Source organism: Hyperolius riggenbachi, chromosome 10 (genome assembly GCF_040937935.1).
Source record: "Hyperolius riggenbachi isolate aHypRig1 chromosome 10, aHypRig1.pri, whole genome shotgun sequence".
Taxonomy (NCBI): domain Eukaryota; kingdom Metazoa; phylum Chordata; class Amphibia; order Anura; family Hyperoliidae; genus Hyperolius; species Hyperolius riggenbachi.
The window spans coordinates 295622954-295649075 of NC_090655.1; the positions used below are offsets into that span (position 1 = coordinate 295622954).

The window sequence follows — 26122 nt, forward strand, 5'->3', positions numbered from 1 at the left end:
CCACACTCTCTGCACTCACATCCTACACTCTGTGGCACCACACTCTCTGCACTCACATCCTATACTATCTGCACTCACCTCCTACACTTTCTGGCACCACACTCTCTGCACTCACCTCCTACACTCTCTGGCACCACACTCTGCACTCACCTCCTACACTCTCTGGCACCACACTCTCTGCACTCACCTCCTGCACTCTCTGGCACCACACTCTCTACACTCTCATCCTACACTCTCTGCACTCATATCCTACACTCTCTGGCACCACACTCTCTGCACTCACCTCCTACACTATCTGGCACCACACTCTCTGCACTCACCTCCTACACTCTCTGGCACCACACTCTCCGCACTCACCTCCTACACTCTCTGGCACCACACTCTCTACACTCTCATCCTGCACTCTCTGCACTCACATCCTACACTCTCTGCACTCACATCCTACACTCTCTGCACTCACATCCCATACTCTCTGCCACCACACTCTGCACTCACCTCCTACACTCTCTGGCACCACACTCTCTGCACTCACTGGCACCACACTCTCTGCACTCACATCCTATACTCTCTGGCACCACACTCTCTGCACTCACCTCCTACATTCTCTAGCACCACACTTTCTGCACCCACATCCCACACTCTCTGGCACCACACTCTTTGCACTCACATCCTGCACTCTCTGGCACCACACTCTCAGCACTCACATCCTACACTCTCTGCACTCACCTCCTACACTCTCTGGCACCACACTCTCTGCACTCACATCCTACACTCTCAGCACTCACCTCCTACACTCTCTGGCACCACACTCTCTGCACTCACATCCTACACTCTCTGGCACCACACTCTCTGCACTCACATCATACACTCTCTGGCACCACACTCTCATCCTATACTCTCTGCACTCACCTCCTACACTCTCTGCACTCACTACCTACACTCTCTGCACTCACCTCCTACACTATCTAGCACCACACTCTCTGCACTCACCTCCTACACTCTCCGCACTCACATCCTACACTCTCTGGCACCACACTCTCATCCTATACTCTCTGCACTCACTACCTACACTCTCTGGCACCACACTCTCTGCACTCACCTCCTACACTATCTGGCACCACACTCTCTGCACTCACCTCCTACACTCTCTGGCACCACACTATCTACACTCTCATCCTGCACTCTCTGCTCTCACATCCTACACACTCTGCACTCACATCCCATACTCTCTGGCACCACACTCTTTGCACTCACATCCTGCACTCTCTGGCACCACACTCTCCGCATTCACTTCCTACACTCTCTGCACTCACCTCCTACACTTTCTGGCACCACACTCTCTGCACTCACTGACACCACACTCTCTGCACTCACATCCTTTACTCTCTGGCACCACACTTTGCACTCACCTCCTACACTCTCTAGCACCACACTCTCTGCACCCACATCCCACACTCTCTGGCACCACACTCTTTGCACTCACATCCTGCACTCTCTGGCACCACACTCTCCGCATTCACTTCCTACACTCTCTGCACTCACCTCCTACACTTTCTGGCACCACATTCTCTGCACTCACTGGCACCACACTCTCTGCACTCACATCCTTTACTCTCTGGCACCACACTCTCTGCACTCACCTCCTACACTCTCTAGCACCACACTCTCTGCACCCACATCCCACACTCTCTGGCACCACACTCTTTGCACTCACATCCTGCACTCTCTGGCACCACACTCTCTGCACTCACATCCTACACTCTCTGCACTCACCTCCTACACTCTCTGGCACTACACTCTCTGCACTCACATCCTACACTCTCTGGCACCACACTCTCTGCACTCACATCATACACTCTCTGGCACCACACTCTCATCCTATACTCTCTGCACTCACCTCCTACACTCTCTGCACTCACTACCTACACTCTCTGCACTCACCTCCTACACTATCTAGCACCACACTCTCTGCACTCACCTCCTACACTCTCCGCACTCACCTCCTACACTCTCTGGCACCACACTCTCCGCACTCACATCCTATACTCTCTGGCACCACACTCTCTGCACTCACCTCCTACACTCTCTAGCACCACACTCTCTGCACCCACATCCCACACTCTCTGGCACCACACTCTTTGCACTCACATCCTGCGCTCTCTGGCACCACACTCTCCGCATTCACTTCCTACACTCTCTGCACTCACCTCCTACACTTTCTGGCACCACACTCTCTGCACTCACTGCCACCACACTCTCTGCACTCACATCCTTTACTCTCTGGCACCACACTCTCTGCACTCACCTTCTACACTCTCTAGCACCACACTCTCTGCACTCACATCCCATACTCTCTGCACTCACCTCCTACACTCTCTGGCACCACACTCTCTGCACCCACATCCCACACTCTCTGGCACCATACTCTCTACTCTCTCATCCTGCACTCTCTGCACTCACATCCTACAGTCTCTGCACTCACATCCCATACTCTCTGGCACCACACTCTGCACTCACTGGCACCACACTCTCTGCACTCACATCCTATACTCTCTGGCACCACACTCTCTGCACTCACCTCCTACACTCTCTAGCACCACACTCTCTGCACCCACATCCCACACTCTCTGGCACCACACTCTTTGCACTCACATCCTGCACTCTCTGGCACCACACTCTCAGCACTCACATCCTACACTCTCTGGCACCACACTCTCTGCATTCACTCCCTACACTCTCTGGCACCACACTCTCTGCACTCACATCCTATATTATCTGCACTCACCTCCTACACTTTCTGGCACCACACTCTCTGCACTCACCTCCTACACTCTCTGGCACCACACTCTGCACTCACCTCCTAAACTCTCTGGCACCACACTCTCTGCACTCACCTCCTGCACTCTCTGCACTCACCTCCTGCACTCTCTGGCACCACACTCTCTACACTCTCATCCTACACTCTCTGCACTCATATCCTACACTCTCTGCACTCACCTCCTACACTCTCTGGCACCACACTCTCTGCACTCACCTCCTACACTCTCTGGCACCACAATCTCTGCACTCACATCCTACACTCTCTGCACTCACATCCTACACTCTCTGCACTCACATCCCACACTCTCTGCACTCACATCCCACACTCTCTGCACTCACCTCCTACACTCTCTAGCACCACACTCTCTGCACTCACATCCTACACTCTCTGGCACCACACTCTCTGCACTCACATCCCACATTCTCTGGCACCACACTCTCTGCACTCACCTCCTACACTCTCTGGCACCACACTCTCTGCACTCGCCTCCTACACTCTCTAGCACCACACTCTCTGCACTCACATCCTATACTCTCTGGCACCACACTCTCTGCACTCACCTCCTACACTCTCAGCACTCACATCCTACACTCTCTGGCACCACACTCTCTGCATTCACTCCCTACACTCTCTGCACTCACACCCTACACTCTCTGGCACCACACTCTCTGCACTCACATCCTACACTCTGTGGCACCACACTCTCTGCACTCACATCCTATACTATCTGCACTCACCTCCTACACTTTCTGGCACCACACTCTCTGCACTCACCTCCTACACTCTCTGGCACCACACTCTGCACTCACCTCCTACACTCTCTGGCACCACACTCTCTGCACTCACCTCCTGCACTCTCTGGCACCACACTCTCTACACTCTCATCCTACACTCTCTGCACTCATATCCTACACTCTCTGGCACCACACTCTCTGCACTCACCTCCTACACTATTTGGCACCACACTCTCTGCACTCACCTCCTACACTCTCTGGCACCACACTCTCCGCACTCACCTCCTACACTCTCTGGCACCACACTCTCTACACTCTCATCCTGCACTCTCTGCACTCACATCCTACACTCTCTGCACTCACATCCTACACTCTCTGCACTCACATCCCATACTCTCTGGCACCACACTCTGCACTCACCTCCTACACTCTCTGGCACCACACTCTCTGCACTCACTGGCACCACACTCTCTGCACTCACATCCTATACTCTCTGGCACCACACTCTCTGCACTCACCTCCTACACTCTCTAGCACCACACTTTCTGCACCCACATCCCACACTCTCTGGCACCACACTCTTTGCACTCACATCCTGCACTCTCTGGCACCACACTCTCAGCACTCACATCCTACACTCTCTGCACTCACCTCCTACACTCTCTGGCACCACACTCTCTGCACTCACATCCTACACTCTCAGCACTCACCTCCTACACTCTCTGGCACCACACTCTCTGCACTCACATCCTACACTCTCTGGCACCACACTCTCTGCACTCACATCCTACACTCTCTGGCACCACACTCTCATCCTATACTCTCGGCAATCACCTCCCACACTCTCTGCACTCACCTCCTACACTCTCTAGCACCACACTCTCTGCACCCACATCCCACACTCTCTGGCACCACACTCTTTGCACTCACATCCTGCACTCTCCGGCACCACACTCTCTGCACTCACCTCCTACACTATCTGGCACCACACTCTCTGCACTCACCTCCTACACTCTCCGCACTCACCTCCTACACTCTCTGGCACCACACTCTCCGCATTCACTTCCCACACTCTCTGCACTCACCTCCTACACTCTCTGGCACCACACTCTCTGCACTCACATCCTACACTCTCTGGCACCACACTCTCTGCACTCACATCCTACACTCTCTGGCACCACACTCTCTGCACTCACATCCTATACTATCTGCACTCATCTCCTACACTTTCTGGCACTACACTCTCTGCACTCACCTCCTACACTCTCTGGCACCACACTCTGCACTCACCTCCTACACTCTCTGCACTCACCTCCTTCACTCTCTGGCACCACTCTCTCTACACTCTCATCCTACACTCTCTGCACTCACATCCTACACTCTCTGGCACCACACTCTCTGCACTCATATCCTACACTCTCTGGCACTACACTCTCTGCACTCACCTCCTACACTCTGGCACCACACTCTCTGCACTGAACTTCTACACTCTCTGGCACCACACTCTCTGCACTCACATCCTACACTCTGCACTCACATCCACTCTCTGCACTCACATCCCACAGTCTCTGCACTCACATCCCACACTCTCTGCACTCACCTCCTACACTCTCTAGCACCACACTCTCTGCACTCACATCCTACACTCTCTGGCACCACACTCTCTGCACTCACATCCCACACTCTCTGGCACCACACTCTCTGCACTCACCTCCTACACTCTCTGCACTCACATTCCACACTCTCTGCACTCACCTCCTACACTCTCTGGCACCACACTCTCTGCACTCGCCTCCTACACTCTCTAGCACCACACTCTCTGCACTCACCTCCTACACTCTCTGCACTCACCTCCTACACTCTCTAGCACCACACTCTCTGCACTCACATCCTACACTCTCTGGCACCACACTCTCTGCACTCACCTCCTACACTCTCTGCACTCCCCTCCTACACTCTCTGGCACCACACTCTCTGCACTCACATCCCATACTCTCTGGCACCACACTCTCTGCACTCACTACCTACACTCTCTGGCACAACACTCTCATCCTACACTCTCTGCACTCACATCCTACACTCTCTGCACTCACATCCCATACTCTCTGGCACCACACTCTCTGCTCTCACATCCTACACTCTCTGCACTCACCTCCTACACTCTCTGGCACCACACTCTCTGCACTCACATCCTACACTCTCTGCACACACCTCCTACACTCTCTGGCACCACACTCTCTGCACTCACATCCTACACTTTTTGGCACCACACTCTCATCCTATACTCTCTGCACTCACCTCCTACACTCTCTGCACTCACTACCTACACTCTCTGGTACCACACTTTCTGCACTCACCTCCTACACTATCTGGCACTCACCTCCTACACTCTCTGGCACCACACTCTCTACACTCTCATCCTGCACTCTCTGCACTCACATCCCATACTCTCTGGCACCACACTTTGCACTCACCTCCTACACTCTCTAGCACCACACTCTCTGCATCCACATCCCACACTCTCTGGCACCAAACTCTTTGCACTCACATCCTGCACTCTCTGGCACCACACTCTCAGCACTCACCTCCTACACTCTCTGGCACCATACTCTCTACACTCTCATCCTGCACTCACCTCCTACACTCTCTGGCACCACACTCTCTGCACTCACATCCTATACTCTCTGGCACCACACTCTCTGCACTCACCTCCTACACTCTCTAGCACCACACTCTCTGCACCCACATCCCACACTCTCTGGCACCACACTCTTTGCACTCACATCCTGCACTCTCTGGCACCACACTCTCCGCATTCACTTCCTACACTCTCTGCACTCACCTCCTACACTTTCTGGCACCACACTCTCTGCACTCACTGGCACCACACTCTCTGCACTCACATCCTTTACTCTCTGGCACCACACTCTCTGCACTCACCTCCTACACTCTCTAGCACCACACTCTCTGCACTCACATCCCATACTCTCTGGCACCACACTCTGCACTCACCTCCTACACTCTCTGGCACCACACTCTCTGCACCCACATCCCACACTCTCTGGCACCATACTCTCTACTCTCTCATCCTGCACTCTCTGCACTCACATCCCATACTCTCTGGCACCACACTCTGCACTCACCTCCTACACTCACTGGCACCACACTCTCTGCACTCACATCCTATACTCTCTGGCACCACACTCTCTGCACTCACCTCCTACACTCTCTAGCACCACACTCTCTGCACCCACATCCCACACTCTCTGGCACCACACTCTTTGCACTCACATCCTGCACTCTCTGGCACCACACTCTCAGCACTCACATCCTACACTCTCTGGCACCACACTCTCTGCATTCACTCCCTACACTCTCTGCACTCACCTCCTACACTCTCTGGCACCACACTCTCTGCACTCACACCCTACACTCTCTGGCACCACACTCTCTGCACTTACATCCTATACTCTCTGGCACCACACTCTCTGCACTCACATCCTACACTCTCTGGCACCACACTCTGCACTCACCTCCTACACTCTCTGGCACCACACTCTCTGCATTCACCTCCTACACTTTCTGGCACCACACTATCTGCACTCACCTCCTACACTCTCTGGCACCACACTCTGCACTCACCTCCTACACTCTCTGGCACCACACTCTCTGCACTCTCTGGCACCACACTCTCTACACTCTCATCCTACACTCTCTGCACTCATATCCTACACTCTCTGGCACCACACTCTCTGCACTCACCTCCTACACTCTCTGGCACCACACTCTCTGCACTCACCTCCTACACTCTCTGGCACCACAATCTCTGCACTCACATCCTACACTCTCTGCACTCACATCCTACACTCTCTGCACTCACATCCCACACTCTCTGCACTCACATCCCACACTCTCTGCACTCACCTCCTACACTCTCTAGCACCACACTCTCTGGCACCACACTCTCTGCACTCACATCCCACACTCTCTGGCACCACACTCTCTGCACTCACATCCCACACTCTCTGCACTCACCTCCTACACTCTCTGGCACCACACTCTCTGCACTCGCCTCCTACACTCTCTAGCACCACACTCTCTGCACTCACATCCTATACTCTCTGGCACCACACTCTCTGCACTCACCTCCTACACTCTCTAGCACCACACTCTCTGCACCCACATCCCACACTCTCTGGCACCACACTCTTTGCACTCACATCCTGCACTCTCTGGCACCACAATCTCAGCACTCACATCCTACACTCTCTGGCACCACACTCTCTGCACTCACATCCTATACTATCTGCACTCACCTCCTACACTTTCTGGCACCACACTCTCTGGCACCACACTCTGCACTCACCTCCTACACTCTCTGCACTCACCTCCTGCACTCTCTGGCACCACACTCTCTACACTCTCATCCTACACTCTCTGCACTCATATCCTACACTCTCTGGCACCACACTCTCTGCACTCACCTCCTACACTCTCTGGCACCACACTCTCTGCACTCACCTCCTACACTCTCTGGCACCACAATCTTTGCACTCACATCCTACACTCTCTGCACTCACATCCCACACTCTCTGCACTCACATCCCACACTCTCTGCACTCACATCCTACACTCTCTGCACTCACATCCCACACTCTCTGCACTAACATCCCACACTCTCTGCACTCACATCCCACACTCTCTGCACTCACCTCCTACACTCTCTAGCACCACACTCTCTGCACTCACCTCCTACACTCTCTGGCACCACACTCTCTGCCCTCACATCCCACACTCTCTGGCACCACACTCTCTGCACTCACATCCCACACTCTCTGCACTCACCTCCTACACTCTGTGGCACCACACTCTCTGCACTCGCCTCCTACACTCTCTAGCACCACACTCTCTGCACTCACCTCCTACACTCTCTAGCACCACACTCTCTGCACTCACATCCTACACTCTCTGGCACCACACACTCTGCACTCCCCTGCTACACTCTCTGGCACCACACTATCTGCACTCACATCCCACACTCTCTGGCACCACACTCTCTGCACTCACATCCTACACTCTCTAGCACCACACTCTCTGCACTCACATCCCACACTCTCTGGCACCACACTCTCTGCTCTCACCTCCTACACTCTCTGGCACCACACTCTCTGCACTCACCTCCTACACTCTCTGGCCCCACACTCTCTGCACTCACCTCCTACACTCTCTGCACTCACATCCTACACTCTCTGGCCCCACACTCTCTGCACTCACCTCCTACACTCTCTGGCCCCACACTCTCTGCACTCACCTCCTACACTCTCTGGCACCACACTCTCTGCGCTCACCCCCTACACTCTCTGCACTCACCCCCTACACTCCCTGCACTCACATCCCGCACTCTCTGGCACCACACTCTCTGCACTCACCTCCTACACTCTCTGGCACCACACTCTCTGCACTCACATTCTACACTCTCTGGCACCACACTCTCTGCACTTACCTCCTACACTCTCTGGCTCCACACTCTCTGCACTCACCTCCTACACTCTCTACACTCACCTCCTACACTCTCTGGCACCACACTCTCTGCACTCACCTCCTACACTCTCTGCACTCACATTCTACACTCTCTGGCACCACACTCTCTGCACTCACCTCCTACACTCTCTGGCACCACATTCTCTGCACTCACATCCTACACTCTCTGGCACCACACTCTGCACTCACCTCCTACACTCTCCGGCACCACACTCTCCGCATTCACATCCTACACTTTCTGGCACCACACTCTCTGCACCCACATCCCACACTCTCTGGCACCACACTCACCTCCTACACTCTCTGGCACCACACTCACCTCCTACACTCTCTGGCACCACACTCTCTGCACTCACATTCTACACTCTCTGGCACCACACTCTCTGCACTTACCTCCTACACTCTCTGGCTCCACACTCTCTGCACTCACCTCCTACACTCTCTACACTCACCTCCTACACTCTCTGGCACCACACTCACCTCCTACACTCTCTGGCACCACACCCTCTGCATTTACATCCTACAATCTCTGGCACCACACTCTCTGCACCCACATCCCACACTCTCTGGCACCACACTCTCTGCATTCACATCCTACACTCTCTGGCACCACACTCTCCGCACTAACCTCCTACACTCTCTGGCACCACACTCTCTGCACTCACCTCCTACACTCTCTGGCACCACACTCTCTGCACTCACCTCCTACACTCTCTGGCCCAACACTCTCTGCACTCACCTCCTACACTCTCTGGCACCACACTCTCCGCATTCACATCCTACACTTTCTGGCACCACACTCTCTGCACCCACATCCCACACTCTCTGGCACCACACTCACCTCCTACACTCTCTGGCACCACACTCTGTACACTCACATCCTACACTCTCCGCACTTACCTCCTACACTCTCCGCACTCACCTCCTACACTCTCCGCACTCACCTCCTACACTCTCCGCACTCACCTCCTACACTCTCCGCACTCACATCCTACACTCTCCGCACTCACCTCCTACACTCTCCGCACTCACCTCCTACACTCTCCGCACTCACCTCCTACACTCTCCGCACTCACCTCCTATACTCTCCGCACTCACCTCCTACACTCTCTGGCACCACGTCCCACGTTGTCTACCTGTGGCCCATCTTTAGAAGGCTCCTGTACTATCAGTAGAATGGACATAATTTCTTCTGTCCCACCCTCTGCAGAATTGCTGGATGTTTCATTTGATGAGATTATTGCAAGCTGTGCTGTTATAAAAGACTTGCAGGCAGTATGTAGAGCGCAGTAATATAGTACAATAAACACGAGTTATAAAGAGATTATTTACTACAGATTGTTTTATTTAGGAACCATTGTTATTATGTGACCAAGCAATATCAATATTCTGCATTTCTTTATTCATCTGATGTCGGCTTCTCTTCATTCTCACAGACAAAGCCGAGAATTGTCTAACCACCTCGACTTCCAGCCCAGCTGGTACACATGCAAGATGTGGTCCTGAACACAAGATGGATAACCTTGCTAGTTTAGCTGCTAAGTGTTGAAAAGCGTAACAATGCGACTGGCCAGCATAGGATACTGTACTGCAGACCATACACTGACCTAACCATTCAATGGCTGCAAGCATTAATGTCTGACACCAGGTGCCAGGACCAGGGGACTGATTTTATTATAGCCAGAGGTATGCTATATCAGAGTTTACTATAACGAGATTCTACTTAATCAGGGACATAGCAATCATTTCTCTGATCTACTACAAACTGTAAAAAGGTTCAGAGTTTAATTCCCCCAGCATAATAGAGCTTTTGACTCCAAAAGGTGGTCGGATGACACAATGTTTCCTAGTCTTAGGTAATCCTTAGTCTTAGGTAACTATCTCCTGGAGATGGTGAGGCTACCCTAAAACAATTATGGTGGTACAAAATTCCAGAAGGCCAGTCTCAGGTTATGCTCATGTGGGCCTGGTACGGGCAGCGTCAGTGTTGGTGGATCTGGTGGTATGTATCAGAAGGCCAGTCTCAGGTTATGCTCATGTGGGCCTGGTACGGGCAGCGTCAGTGTTGGTGGATCTGGTGGTATGTATCAGAAGGCCAGTCTCAGGTTATGCTCATGTGGACCTGGTATGGGCAGCGTCAGTGTTGGTGGATCTGGTGGTATATTCCAGAAGGCCAGTCTGAGGTTATGCTTATGTGGACCTGGTACGGGCAGCGTCAGTGTTGGTGGATCTGGTGGTATGTATCAGAAGGCCAGTCTCAGGTTATGCTCATGTGGGCCTGGTATGGGCAGCGTCAGTGTTGGAGGATCTGGTGGTATGTATCAGAAGGCCAGTCTCAGGTTATGCTCATGTGGACCTGGTATGGGCAGCGTCAGTGTTGGAGGATCTGGTGGTATGTATCAGAAGGCCAGTCTCAGGTTATGCTCATGTGGACCTGGTACGGGCAGCGTCAGTGTTGGAGGATCTGGTGGTATGTATCAGAAGGCCAGTCTCAGGTTATGCTCATGTGGACCTGGTATGGGCAGCGTCAGTGTTGGAGGATCTGGTGGTACAATATTCCAGAAGGCCAGTCTCAGGTTATGCTTATGTGGACCTGGTATGGGCAGCGTCAGTGTTGGAGGATCTGGTGGTATATTCCAGAAGGCCAGTCTCAGGTTATGCTCATGTGGACCTGGTATGGGCAGCGTCAGTGTTGGAGGATCTGGTGGTATGTTTCAGAAGGCCAGTCTCAGGTTATGCTCATGTGGACCTGGTATGGGCAGCGTCAGTGTTGGAGGATCTGGTGGTATGTATCAGAAGGCCAGTCTCAGGTTATGCTCATGTGGACCTGGTACGGGCAGCGTCAGTGTTGGAGGATCTGGTGGTATGTATCAGAAGGCCAGTCTCAGGTTATGCTCATGTGGACCTGGTATGGGCAGCGTCAGTGTTGGAGGATCTGGTGGTACAATATTCCAGAAGGCCAGTCTGAGGTTATGCTCATGTGGACCTGGTATGGGCAGCGTCAGTGTTGGAGGATCTGGTGGTATATTCCAGAAGGCCAGTCTCAGGTTATGCTCATGTGGACCTGGTATGGGCAGCGTCAGTGTTGGAGGATCTGGTGGTATGTTTCAGAAGGCCAGTCTCAGGTTATGCTCATGTGGACCTGGTATGGGCAGCGTCAGTGTTGGAGGATCTGGTGGTATATTCCAGAAGGCCAGTCTCAGGTTATGCTCATGTGGACCTGGTATGGGCAGCGTCAGTGTTGGAGGATCTGGTGGTATGTTTCAGAAGGCCAGTCTCAGGTTATGCTCATGTGGACCTGGTATGGGCAGCGTCAGTGTTGGAGGATCTGGTGGTATATTCCAGAAGGCCAGTCTCAGGTTATGCTCATGTGCACCTGGTATGGGCAGCGTCAGTGTTGGAGGATCTGGTGGTATGTATCAGAAGGCCAGTCTCAGGTTATGTACATGTGGACCTGGTATGGGCAGCGTCAGTGTTGGTGGATCTGGTGGTATGTATCAGAAGGCCAGTCTCAGGTTATGTTCATGTGGACCTGGTACGGGCAGCGTCAGTGTTGGTGGATCTGGTGGTATGTATCAGAAGGCCAGTCTTAGGTTATGCTCATGTGGACCTGGTATGGGCAGCGTCAGTGTTGGAGGATCTGGTGGTATGTATCAGAAGGCCAGTCTGAGGTTATGCTCATGTGGACCTGGTATGGGCAGCGTCAGTGTTGGAGGATCTGGTGGTATGTTTCAGAAGGCCAGTCTCAGGTTATGCTCATGTGGACCTGGTATGGGCAGCGTCAGTGTTGGAGGATCTGGTGGTATATTCCAGAAGGCCAGTCTCAGGTTATGCTCATGTGGACCTGGTATGGGCAGCGTCAGTGTTGGAGGATCTGGTGGTATGTTTCAGAAGGCCAGTCTCAGGTTATGCTCATGTGGACCTGGTATGGGCAGCGTCAGTGTTGGAGGATCTGGTGGTATATTCCAGAAGGCCAGTCTCAGGTTATGCTCATGTGGACCTGGTATGGGCAGCGTCAGTGTTGGAGGATCTGGTGGTATGTATCAGAAGGCCAGTCTCAGGTTATGTACATGTGGACCTGGTATGGGCAGCATCAGTGTTGGAGGATCTGGTGGTATGTATCAGAAGGCCAGTCTCAGGTTATGCTCATGTGGACCTGGTATGGGCAGCGTCAGTGTTGGTGGATCTGGTGGTATGTATCAGGCGGCCAGTCTCAGGTTATGCTCATGTGGACCTGGTATGGGCAGCGTCAGTGTTGGAGGATCTGGTGGTATATTCCAGAAGGCCAGTCTCAGGTTATGCTCATGTGGACCTGGTATGGGCAGCATCAGTGTTGGAGGATCTGGTGGTATGTATCAGAAGGCCAGTCTCAGGTTATGCTCATGTGGACCTGGAACGGGCAGCGTCAGTGTTGGTGGATCTGGTGGTATATTATTCCAGAAGGCCAGTCTCAGGTTATGATCATGTGGGCCTGGTATGGGCAGCATCAGTGTTGGTGGAGCTGGTAGTACAATACTCCAGAAGGCCAGTCTGAGGTTATGCTCATGTGGGCCTGGTATGGGCAGCGTCAGTGTTGGTGGAGCTGGTGGTATATTCCAGAAGGCCAGTCTGAGGTTATGCTCATGTGGACCTGGTATGGGCAGCATCAGTGCTGGTGGATCTGGTGGTATGTATCAGAAGGCCAGTCTCAGGTTATGATCATGTGGACCTGGTATGGGCAGCGTCAGTGTTGGTGGAGCTGGTAGTACAATATTCCAGAAGGCCAGTCTCAGGTTATGCTCATGTGGACCTGGTACCGGCAGCATCAGTGTTGGTGGATCTGGTGGTATGTATCAGAAGGCCAGTCTCAGGTTATGCTCATGTGGACCTGGTACCGGCAGCGTCAGTGTTGGTGGATCTGGTGGTATATTCCATTAGGTCAGTCTCAAGTTATGCTCATGTAGACCTGGTATGGGCAGCATCAGTGTTGGTGGAGCTGGTAGTACAATATTCCAGAAGGCCAGTCTCAGGTTATGCTTATCTGGGCCTACTACGGGCAGCGTCAGTGTTGGTGGATCTGGTGGTATGTATCAGGCCAGTCTGAGGTTATGATCATGTGGGCCTGGTATGGGCAGCGTCAGTGTTGGTGGATCTGGTGGTATATTCCAGAAGGCCAGTCTCAGGTTATGATCATGTGGGCCTGGTATGGGCAGTGTCAGTGTTGGTGGAGCTGGTGGTATGTATCAGAAGGCCAGTCTCAGGTTATGCTCATGTGGACCTGGTATGGGCAGCGTCAGTGTTGGTGGATCTGGTGGTATGTTTCAGAAGGCCAGTCTCAGGTTATGCTCATGTGGACCTGGTACCGGCAGCGTCAGTGTTGGTGGAGCTGGTAGTACAATACTCCAGAAGGCCAGTCTCAGGTTATGCTCATGTGGGCCTGGTATGGGCAGCGTCAGTGTTGGTGGAGCTGGTGGTATATTCCAGAAGGCCAGTCTGAGGTTATGCTTATGTGGACCTGGTATGGGCAGCATCAGTGCTGGTGGATCTGGTGGTATGTATCAGAAGGCCAGTCTCAGGTTATGATCATGTGGACCTGGTATGGGCAGCGTCAGTGTTGGTGGAGCTGGTAGTACAATATTCCAGAAGGCCAGTCTCAGGTTATGCTCATGTGGACCTGGTACCGGCAGCATCAGTGTTGGTGGATCTGGTGGTATGTATCAGAAGGCCAGTCTCAGGTTATGCTCATGTGGACCTGGTACCGGCAGCGTCAGTGTTGGTGGATCTGGTGGTATATTCCATTAGGTCAGTCTCAAGTTATGCTCATGTAGACCTGGTATGGGCAGCATCAGTGTTGGTGGAGCTGGTAGTACAATATTCCAGAAGGCCAGTCTCAGGTTATGCTTATCTGGGCCTACTACGGGCAGCGTCAGTGTTGGTGGATCTGGTGGTATGCATCAGAAGGCCAGTCTGAGGTTATGCTCATGTGGACCTGGTATAGGCAGCATCAGTGTTGGTGGATCTGGTGGTATGTATCAGAAGGCCAGTCTCAGGTTATGCTCATGTGGGCCTGGTATGGGCAGCATCAGTGTTGGTGGAGCTGGTAGTACAATATTCCAGAAGGCCAGTCTCAGGTTATGATCATGTGGACCTGCTACGGGCAGCGTCAGTGTTGGTGGATCTGGTGGCATGTTTCAGAAGGCCAGTCTCAGGTTATGTTCATGTGGACCTGGTACCGGCAGCGTCAGTGTTGGTGGAGCTGGTAGTACAATATTCCAGAAGGCCAGTCTCAGGTTAGAGCTGGTTGACACTGGTGATATATTATTCCTGCAGGGAGCTCTCAGGTTAGTCAGAGTTGGAGAGGCCGGACTCGGTGATGTGGATCCTCTGGTGTCGGGTAAGGTGGGACCGATAGGTGAAGTGTTTGCCACATTCGGCACAAAGGAACGGTTTCTCCCCAGTGTGAATCCTTTTGTGAATCATGAGATAGGTGTGGCGGCTGAAGGATTTGTCACACTCAGGACACTTGAAGGGCTTCTCACCGGTGTGAATGCGCTGATGACGGCGCAGGTCTGACTTCTTGCTAAAGCGTTTGCTGCATTCTGGGCAGGCGTAGGGCCGCCCTCCGGTGTGCGTTCTGCTGTGCGCTGCCAGGGCCGTCCTTTGGCTGAAGCACTTCCCGCACTCCGAGCAGACAAAGGGTCTCTCTCCGGTGTGTGTCCGCTGGTGGATGCCCAGGTAGGTGTGTCTGCTGAAACATTTGCCACACTCGGAACAAGCAAAGGGTTTTTCTCCAGTGTGGATCCGCTGGTGGCGCACCAGGTCAGATTTTGTGATGAAGCATTTTCCGCACTCGGTACACACAAAGTGTTTCTCCTCCGTGTGGATAAGCAGGTGTTTACGCAGTTCATATTTCAGGACAAAACTTTTGCCACACTCAGAACAAGGGTACGGCTTGACGCCAGTGTGCATAGTCATGTGCTTGTTAAGGTCTCGCTTCTGCGCAAAGCATTTCCCACACTCGGGGCACAGGAACGGCTTCTCCCCGGTATGGATGCGCCGGTGGGAGATCAGCGTGGAGTACTGCGTGAAGAACTTGCCGCACTCGGAACAGGAGAAGGTTTTCTCCCCAGTGTGGACGCGGCGGTGGATGACCAGATGCGAGTGGCGGCTGAAGTGTTTGCTACACTCTGAGCATTTAAAAGGCTTCTCTCCCGTGTGGATCTTCTCATGACGGGAGACGTCAGACTTTTTGCGGAAACTCTTGCCACAAAGAGAGCAGGAATAGGGCTTTTCCCCAGTGTGAACTCTGACATGTCGCTGGAGCTGCATCTCCCGAGTGAAGACTTTGCTGCACTCGGAGCAGGAGAACACTTTCTGGGCCATGTGAACCTGCAGGTGTCGGCTCAGGTGGGAGTCACGGCTGAAAGACTTGCCACACTGAGCGCAGGAGAAGGGCTTCTCTCCGGTGTGGATCTTCTCATGCCTCAGGACATCAGACTTCTTGGTGAAACATTTCCCACACTCGAAGCACATGAAGGGCTTCTCCCCAGTGTGAATCCTCTGGTGGCGGGCTAGGTCGGACTTACTTGTGAAAGTCTTAGTGCAAACCCCACACACAAACTGCTTTCGTGGCAGATGGGTGCGCCGGTGTCTCGCCAGCTCTAGAGGTGAATGTAGCCATTCTCCGCACTCCATGCATACACAATCCCTCATGACACGCTGGCAGCTCGTCTTCCGCCGCCCCACCTTCGTGTGGACATCTCTGACATTATCGTCTTCTTCTGAGGATTCCTCCTTAACGATCACAGGGATGTAATCAACTGTTACTTCCCCACCTCTTGGTATCTCCACATTGGGCAGGAAATGAGACTCCTCCTTCACACAAACCAACAGATGTGGAATGTCTTCATCCTCAGAATCCTGAAGATGAGAGGTGTCTCGTTCTGTTTCCCTGCAGGACACATGTTCAGTGTCTGTAGCACTGTCCTCCTGCAGAAGTTCACATGGACTGGATTCTTCTTTGATGAGTAAAGGTGTAATCTGAGTTTTGGTGGAATCAGTAGCAGTCTTATTTTCTGTTACACCTGCAGAAGTCATTGTTGGGCATCTTTGATCTTTGGTGGGGTAATTATTGCCCACTGTAGAGTCTTTCTCTTCTGGCTTAGCCCATCCATCGTTGATGACTTCTTTACCCTGAGTCAGGTCCATGGGTGATGAAGGAGGTCCTCTCTCTTCCTCCTCTTCCTTCACACAACCTCCTGGATCCAGACCAATGACACGGCTCCCTGAAGCCTCAGGTTCCGAACTGGGAATATAGCTACAGAAGCTTCCACTCCTCCTTCCCTTGTTGTCCAGGGGGCCATCTGTCCAGACAAAAACAAAGAAACACAAATCTGAAGGTCAAGATGAAACAATACAGAGGAATATACAGGGGAAGTGGGCGGAGCATAAAACAGCCAATCAAAACTGAACACTTCATTTTCAATAGGAAAAATGTAAACTTCAGCCATTCTTACACTGTTCATGGCAGGGTTCTCAAACTTGGCACAGTTGGTCACTGGGTGACTGGGATTAATATTTAGAAATGTGGGTGGAGCCTACAGCAGCCAATCAAAATTCACCTATTGATTTTTGAGGGGAATATTTAAATTGCTGCCATTCTTGCTCTCTTAATGGCAGAGGTCTCAACCCTGGTAAAGTTGGTCATTGGGTGACTGGTTTTCAAATTCAGAAAAAAGGGCGGACCCACAAACAATCAGATTTGATGCAGAGGAACCTGAAAGCTCACAAACACGTGTGTCAAGGTTACAGAAAGTGGGCGGAGCAAAAACATATTTCACTGGGTGTGACAATCCAGCCCCGCGATCCTGTTGAGATCTGCTCCCGTTAGCGTATGCAGGAAGTACGGGTGCAGACGGACAACGAGACCGGTTGCTGGATCGTCAGAGGGAGAAAGGTTAAGGCGACAGAGCGTGCCAATCCCGTCCAATCTGCTCCCGTTAGCATACGCAGGAAGTACGGTAAGCAGACTGACAATACAGATTGATCGCACAGCTGCCGACGATATGTAATGGGACAATCGCTCACCAATCCCGTATTACTAGGCCACTGTTGCCATACAGGTCTCATGCACTAGAGACTGCTGGAGGCAAATTCACTGTGTGCGTAGTAAACGGTTAAGATTGGTTGGAGGTGCCCATACATGTACAATCCTGATTGTATATACAATCTGTAAACTAAACATCGATTTCGCGCTGGAAATCGGGTAAATACACTGCCACCACTGCCTGACTGATAGGGCGAGGAGACCCCAACGCTATCATAATATGGTAGCCAGCCCAATCACGTTCGACATGCTCCAGTCACCATTCAGGGAATAGTCACTTCCGAAGGCTTAAAGACTGTGAGCAATGTGACGTTTAAAGAAAGGTTACTGGGTCCATATATGGTGCAATCTCGAATTGTATTTACAATCGAGAAACGAAAGTTATCGATTTCGCACAGGAAATCTGGTACTAGCTAATCCTAGAAGGAAGAAACGGTTATTTACAACCTAGCTAGCAAATCAACAATTATAAGCAAATCATAAAACAATGCGGTAGTATGACTGACTCTTCAGAGGGCAGATTCGTTATAGCAGCAATCAGATGACCAGAACAGGCACACGAGTGAACAATAAATCGTTAGTTTTATTCTAAACTACATACACACAGAGCTTACTTTAGAACAGATTGGTTTGATAGAAAGAGAGTAGAGATGAAAAGAAACAGATTGTCTGGATCTACAGTTCAAATACCGTCATTGGTAGTCCATGTGGCAATCGCAAGTCTTTGGCGTAAAGTCCAAGATGGTGGTTTTGGCCCGTGTCCTGCGGGCGGGTCGATTTGATGTTACTTCGATGTCAGATGAAAAGTGAAGGCCCTGGACTTTTGGGTCCTGTCAGTTTTGTTCCTCAGTGTAGGTGGGAGGAGTTATGACACATACAAGTCCAGCCTTGTGCAATTTGAATAAGGCAGTGCCCCCTTAGGCAGGGAGAGGTTTTGGGCCAATTCATATTTTGCCCGCTCTCAGCATGCCCGTAGGTAATATCAAGAACCCGAATGAATATTCACAATCAGCGTAAGTGTGCGAATCTGCTAATACCAAACACGAGGAGTCTGGATCGCTAATAGCACCGTCCCCCCCTTTCACCTTACTGGCACTGGTTCCGAAAGATCCAGAGGGCTGAAAATCTCTCAGGACCAGTGTCATGTGGAATCTAATAAACTCCGTGAATTTGAGGGAACTGCGATCTTGGGAACACCAGAAATATAACAAAACTGTGCCTATTATTAAATATAGCTTGTAAGGTTTGCTGAATCTTTGGGTGTCCCCAGATGGCGTGATAAGGATCATTCCTGTCTCCTTTCAACTCAGGCCACAAGGCAGCTACGTGTCGCACTCCTGCTGGGTCGGTGCCTAGCCGTCTACATGTGGAGGCCTAAATTGTTTCTGTCAGGCTGATATCTCACCTTCCTCTGATGGATGAGCTATATAACTACCCAGGGAGGCTAGGTGACAAAGTCCACCCTTGGAGAGAAGCTATGTAATTAGCCAGTGTTTGTTAGCAGCCAGAGAGGAAAAAAAAGGGTCGGTTTAAGCCAAAATGTCATTTTTACTATTTTGCAATGGAATTTGCGTTTATGACGGCATGACGCATTCAATATGTCATATCGAAGGCGTCACACTGGGAAATTGTAAACTGCAGCCATTCTTACACTGTTGGAATGGCAGGGTTCCCAAACTTTGTACAGCTGGTCACTGCGTGACTGGGATTAATATTTAGAAAATTGGGTGGAGCCTGCAAAAGCCAATCAATATTCACCTATTGATTTTCAAAGGGAATATTTAAATTGCTGCCATTCTTACATGGTTAACGGCACAGGCCTCAAACCTGCTACAGTTGGTCACTGGGTCACTGGGATTCAAATTCAGAAAAGTGGGTGAAGCCACAAACAGCCAATCAGATTTGTTTCATTTCAATGGGAAAATACAAATTACTGATGACAAGGACCCCAAAGCTCATAAACTTGGTCACTGAGTGACTGTGTGTCAAGGTTAGAAAAAGTGGATAGAGCAAAATACAAACCTGGGCAACACCGGGTCATCAGCTACTGTATAATAATAATAATAATAGTGTGTGACTGTGCTGGACATTAGAGTGTAAGCTCCTCTGGTATAGAGGCTGATGGGAATGGATCAGTGATCTCTGTACAGCGCTGTGGTATATGTCAGAGCTATATAAATGTATAATAATAATAGTGTGTGACTGTGGTGAGGACATTAGAGTGTAAGCTCCTCTGGTGCAGAGACTAATGGGAATGGATCAGTGATCTCTGTACAGCGCTGTGGTTTATGTCAGAGCTATATAAATGTATAATAATAATAGTGTGTGACTGTGGTGAGGACATTAGAGTGTAAGCTCCTCTGGTGCAGAGACTAATGGGAATGGATCAGTGATCTCTGTACAGTGCTGTGGTATATGTCAGAGCTATATATATGTTTAATAATATAGTGTGTGACTGTGGTGAGGACATTAGAGTGTAAGCTCCTCTGGTGCAGAGACTGATGGGAATGGATCAGTGATCTCTGTACAGTGCTGTGGTATATGTCAGAGCTATATAAATGTATAATAATAATAATAGTGTGTGACTGTGGTGAGGACATTAGAGTGTAAGCTCCTCTGTACAGCGCTGTGGTATATGTCAGAGCTATATAAATGTATAATAATAATAATAATAGTGTGTGACTGTGGTGAGGACATTAGAGTGTAAGCTCCTCTGGTGCAGAGACTGATGGGAATGGATCAGTGATCTCTGTACAGCGCTGTGGAATATGTCAGAGCTATATAAATGTATAATAATAATAGTGTGTGACTGTGGTGAGGACAGTAGAGTGTAAGCTCCTCTGGTGCAGAGATTGATGGGAATGGATCAGTGATCTCTGTACAGCGCTGTGGAATATGTCAGAGCTATATAATGTATAATAATAATAGTGTGTGACTGTGGTGAGGACAGTAGAGTGTAAGCTCCTCTGGTGCAGAGACTGATGGGAATGGATCAGTGATCTCTGTACAGCGCTTTAGGTTTTAGGGTTTTAGGGTTTATGTTTCTTCACATAACAAAGCCTATTTTCCAGATAAATCAGTTCATCTGGAGGTAGATCATCCCACTCAACCGACATCATCGGCTCTCTCTCTAATGAGGGAGGGACCACAGATGTCTCAGAAAGTAACATTGGGGAGGGGGGATTAGACAAAGGGACAGGGACGGGAGGTTCATCAGGAGGGACAGGAGGGAGGGCAGAAGGAGGAGGGATAACAGGAGGGGAAGGTGAGGGAGGAGTTGTAGGGGAAACAGTTGGAGAGGGAGAAGAAGGTTTGGGACTTGGCCCAGGTTTTGACTGGGCCAGTGGCCCCTTACCATCTCTGGTAACTATAGCTTCCTTGGTCCCTTTTTCCCTTGGGCCCTTGTGAGACCCAGGATAAGGGGTATTAGCGGCTTTCCTTTTAGGACCTCCAGACTCGGGAGATTTTTGGGAGGGAAAACCCTACCCCAGTCACATTCCCAGTACGACCTCTATCCCTGGCCCTCTTCACTACATGCCACAGTTCTTCAGAGGCCTCCTCAGCGGGCGCTGTTTCAGAGGGGAGCACAGTCGTTGGGTTGACACTAGGTTCAGACACAGGATTCGACACATCAGGAGGGGTGGCAGGGGAAACAGACTGAGAGGTTTGCACAATAGGAAGGTTAAGGGCATACGACTGTACTCCCTCCTCTTCCATCTTTGCCAACAAGGCCTCCTTCACTGTGGCAGGCAAGTTTTCCCAGGAGTTTGGGCACACACTATAGGGATGGCCAAAACTATGGCACAAATTACACTTGATATTTTTACAATCCTTTACGTCATGCCCAAACTCCTGGCAAAGACCACACCGGGGCTGCTTACAGCCATAGCTGTAGTGTCCCCTCCCCCCACAACGGTTGCAGACCCTGGGCTGACCTGGGTAGAAAACTGAAATTTTATCTCTTCCGATAAGGGCGGATCTCGGGACATGAGAATACACTCCATTTTCGTATCTCATTTTTATCGAGATTTCATATCCGCCCCACCAGATACCCAGGTCATTCAGGATCCTCTGGGGACGGGACACCACATCTACATAATAAGAGAGCCAGAGGATAACGTCTTGTACTGGGATGGATTCATTGTATACTACGACGGTAGCCTTCCTCTCCAGGGGTTGCCGAGACACATACGATGCAACAAAGTTCTTCCACTCTGCTCTCCTTCTATCCTTCTCTTCCATAAAAAACTCTTGCCCCCCTGAAGTCAGAAAGCTAACGTCGTAGTACTCAGGGGGTTCACCAGGAGCAATGATCGCATAAATGTCCTGGGCCTTTACACCCGTGCCAAGGAGAAGGCGAACAAAGTCCTGCTTTCCGGGGATCCGGGATTCACCAATCCATTTCAAACGGACCACATTCCTCCTCCCCCCTGACACAGGTGCATCCTCCCCGTCCCAAGGGAGCAGGCACTCTCTTACCTCCAGCAACACTACCACCTGACCGACCGCTTGCTGTCTTTTGGGCATACGAAAAGGGTTTAACCTGCGGCTTGGGTAGCACAGTAGGCGCTACAGCTTCCCCACTCCTGGTGACAGAGGCCAAACCCGAAACAGAAGAAGAAGCTGAGGCCCTTTTTTACAGAAGGATGACACTCACCCACCCCAGTAATAACCTCCATGATAATAACACTGCCTTTATTATCATAACAAAAGAGGACTTCATTCCTAATTAGGAATCTTAAGTTACCTACTCTGAAATCTGATTGGATACCGAAGTTAGAATCACCTAAACCTACTGAAGTTATTTTACCTAAATTGACGTCATCAGGTAGTGAAAAAAAATCAATCGTTTTGCAGGTTTTTGCATCTAGTATATACAGAACTTCAGGATCAAAAACGTAACGCTTGCTACCAGCCACGAAATCCACAATTATTCTTTCTCGTTGAAAATCTGTATTTTCCTCACCATGTTGGGGTGATAATGTTTTATCAGATGAATCAGTGGCCTCGAGAGGAAGACCCGATTTCCCCAACACCCCACCCACAGACATCAAAACATCTCCATCATTACCAGCCGTACCAGCAGAGTCAGGGACCAGTGCTGACTTTTTTACGACCACTGTCGCTACATCACCAAAAATGGTGTCTATTGTTTTAACTTCAAGATTGACAGCAGTTGTGGCCGAATCTGACCCCTGGCTGATACCAGATCCCTCAAAAGGGTCAACATCTGCATTCATGTTTACTGGCTGCACATTATCATCAGGAGTACCATTAACTATAACCTCAGAACAATGACCAACAGGCTGTGCTATTTGCATTGTAGATAAAGCAACAGGGGTCCCATTTACACTCATGGCTGTGGGTTGCCTAGCAACCTGCACAGCTAATGTGCTATCATCATTATTGTCTGGAGTCATACCAGTCATATTGTCAGCAGGGGGAGGCACAGCGCTCCCATTCATTTCCATTTTTGAATCCTTGTGGCCTGCAGAAAGTTCCAGCTCACCTCTGCTGCCAGGCTCACAGGATTCCTCTCTCTGCGTTGGTTCAGCGCTGCTGCCAGTTCCCAGGGATTCCCCACTGCAAGGAACAGGAGCTCTGACTGTGGGGATGCCGGTGACATCACTTCCTGTGACGTCACGGTTTTCGCCGGCCACTCCCTAGTCAGTCCATTCTCGGCAGTACACAGCTCCAGCTGTGGAGCGCAGGGCTGGCTACGGCCGGGCTGCATGTTTCTTCCGCATAGTAAGTTTCAGTTTAGGTTTTCTTCTCTTTGCTGCTCTTGGCAGCGATCTGCGGACATTCACACCTGATTCTTCCTCCTCCAGGCCACCATCAGTAAACTCCTGTTTATCAGGGGACACAGGGGGTGCACTAGGAAACAAGGGAACACCACTCTCAGCAATTCCAGCAGCCATGCCAGGCACTTCAGGCTGCATATCCTTCTCCACCATGTCAGCACCAGCAGGTCCTTGACACGCAGGGGATGCAGGGGGTATATTAGACGACAGAGGCACATCACTCTCCACCACACCAGCACCTTCGTTAGCCTCATCACTTATAGGTATATTAGGCTGTCTTTCACCATCAACTCCACCAGCAGCTACATTAGTCTGTATCTCCTCCATAGCTTTCTCTGTACACACAGGGCTGCTCTGGTTATGCACATCAGCACAGCCCCCCTCTCCGGCCACAGCCACACTCTGCTGGGGGGCTCTGAGCACAGCTGGCTCACTAGTACCCTCCACACCTTCCAGGGTCACCTCCATCTCCTCTACCTGCCCACACGGGGTCTCACTGGGATTACCCTCCACCCTTTCCGCGGGACTTACGGTTTGGGATGTCTCAGCTCTCACATCGGCTCCAGGTGTAGGTGTTGCTCTTCCCATAGCTGGCTTTGCTGCTTGCTGACGGAACCGAGCAGCATTACAGTAGGATTCACGGAAGGGTCCACCTTTCTCCTCCAGTTCTGACACCACTTTCCTCTGCTCATCTACTTTTCTTTGTAGCTCCGCAGTTACTGGGTCGGTTTGGAGGAATTCAGGTCTCCATCTCACTCCAAAGCGGTGTATCCGTTCTTTTAGTTGCAACTCCAGTTGATCATACAAGATTGAATGATAACTCATTGCCTTATTCCAGGCCACCACATCCGCCACCACATCTCTGGAAGCTGCTTCTCGGATATTCCCCCCTGCCCCTAGGTAAGACAGGTCAGGGGGGGCATGAGCCAGCTGCTCTATTGCTGGAAGCAGCTGGCTAGTGTAGAGAGGGCCCCTGCAGGCCAAGGCCTAAGCAGGGACCTCAGGTGTCTCCAAGCCCAAAAACAAGCACAGAACTGGGCTAGGTATAAGCCGGTTATGCTGCTCTCTGGATCTCAACAGGAGCTTCCCACCACACGTCTGCTCTGGTGCAGAGACTGATGGGAATGGATCAGTGAGCTCTGTACAGTGCTGTGGTATATGTCAGCGCTATATAATGTATAGTAATAGTGTGTGACTGTGGTGAGGACATTAGAGTGTAAGCTCCTCTGGTGCAGAGACTGATGGGAATGGATCAGTGATCTCTGTACAGCGCTGTGGTATATGTCAGAGCTATATAATGTATAATAATAATAATAGTGTGTGACTGTGGTGAGGGCATTAGAGTGTAAGCTCCTCTGGTGCAGAGACTGATGGGAATGGATCAGTGATCTCTGTACAGCGCTGTGGTATATGTCAGAGCTATATAAATGTATAATAATAGTGTGTGACTGTGGTGAGGACATTAGAGTGTAAGCTCCTCTGGTGCAGAGACTGGTGGGAATGGATCAGTGATCTCTGTACAGCGCTGTGGTATATGTCAGAGCTATATAATGTATAATAATAATAATAATAGTGTGTGACTGTGGTGAGGGCATTAGAGTGTAAGCTCCTCTGGTGCAGAGGCTGATGGGAATGGATCAGTGATCTCTGTACAGCGCTGTGGTATATGTCAGAGCTATATAAATGTATAATAATAATAGTGTGTGACTGTGGTGAGGACATTAGAGTGTAAGCTCCTCTGGTGCAGAGACAGATGGGAATGGATCAGTGATCTCTGTACAGCGCTGTGGAATATGTCAGAGCTATATAAATGTATAATAATAATAGTGTGTGACTGTGGTGAGGACATTAGAGTGTAAGCTCCGCTGGTGCAGAGACTGATGGGAATGGATCAGTGATCTCTGTACAGTGCTGTGGTGTATGTCAGAGCTATATAATGTATAGTAATAGTGTGTGACTGTGGTGAGGACATTAGAGTGTAAGCTCCTCTGGTGCAGAGACAGATGGGAATGGATCAGTGATCTCTGTACAGCGCTGTGGAATATGTCAGAGCTATATAAATGTATAATAATAATAGTGTGTGACTGTGGTGAGGACATTAGAGTGTAAGCTCCGCTGGTGCAGAGACTGATGGGAA

At 50.8% G+C, this 26122-nt stretch overlaps 2 protein-coding genes across 6 annotated transcripts in view; one reads left to right on the forward strand and one right to left on the reverse strand.

The window, feature by feature from the left end:
- Nucleotides 1–10420: 10420 nt before the first annotated feature.
- LOC137535624 (oocyte zinc finger protein XlCOF6-like) overlaps nt 10421–26122 on the reverse strand; it is a 35462-nt gene continuing 19760 nt past the window's right edge. Inside the window, exons 3-4 of one of the 5 annotated variants that reach the window (XR_011024417.1) lie at nt 14669–17438; nt 10421–14512 (exon numbers count right to left, since the gene is read on the reverse strand). Coding sequence is in view for 1 of the 5 variants with exons in the window: in XM_068257483.1 (XP_068113584.1) it covers nt 15418–17438 (2021 nt within the window). In the remaining 4 variants the exon portion in view is untranslated. Of the gene's footprint in view, nt 17439–26122 lie in introns of all 5 variants that reach the window. The other 4 variants (XR_011024420.1, XR_011024419.1, XR_011024418.1 and 1 more) reach the window with 4 other exon arrangements.
- Nucleotides 11224–13557, forward strand: LOC137537315 (uncharacterized PE-PGRS family protein PE_PGRS24-like). The gene has a single exon (XM_068259388.1). The coding sequence runs from the start codon at nt 11224–11226 to the stop codon at nt 13555–13557; it is 2334 nt and encodes a 777-aa protein (XP_068115489.1).

Coding starts and splice junctions, on each gene's coding strand:
- LOC137537315 (XM_068259388.1), top strand. CDS start 11,224: ATGGGCAGCGTCAGTGTTGGTGGATCTGGTGGTATATTCCAGAAGGCC.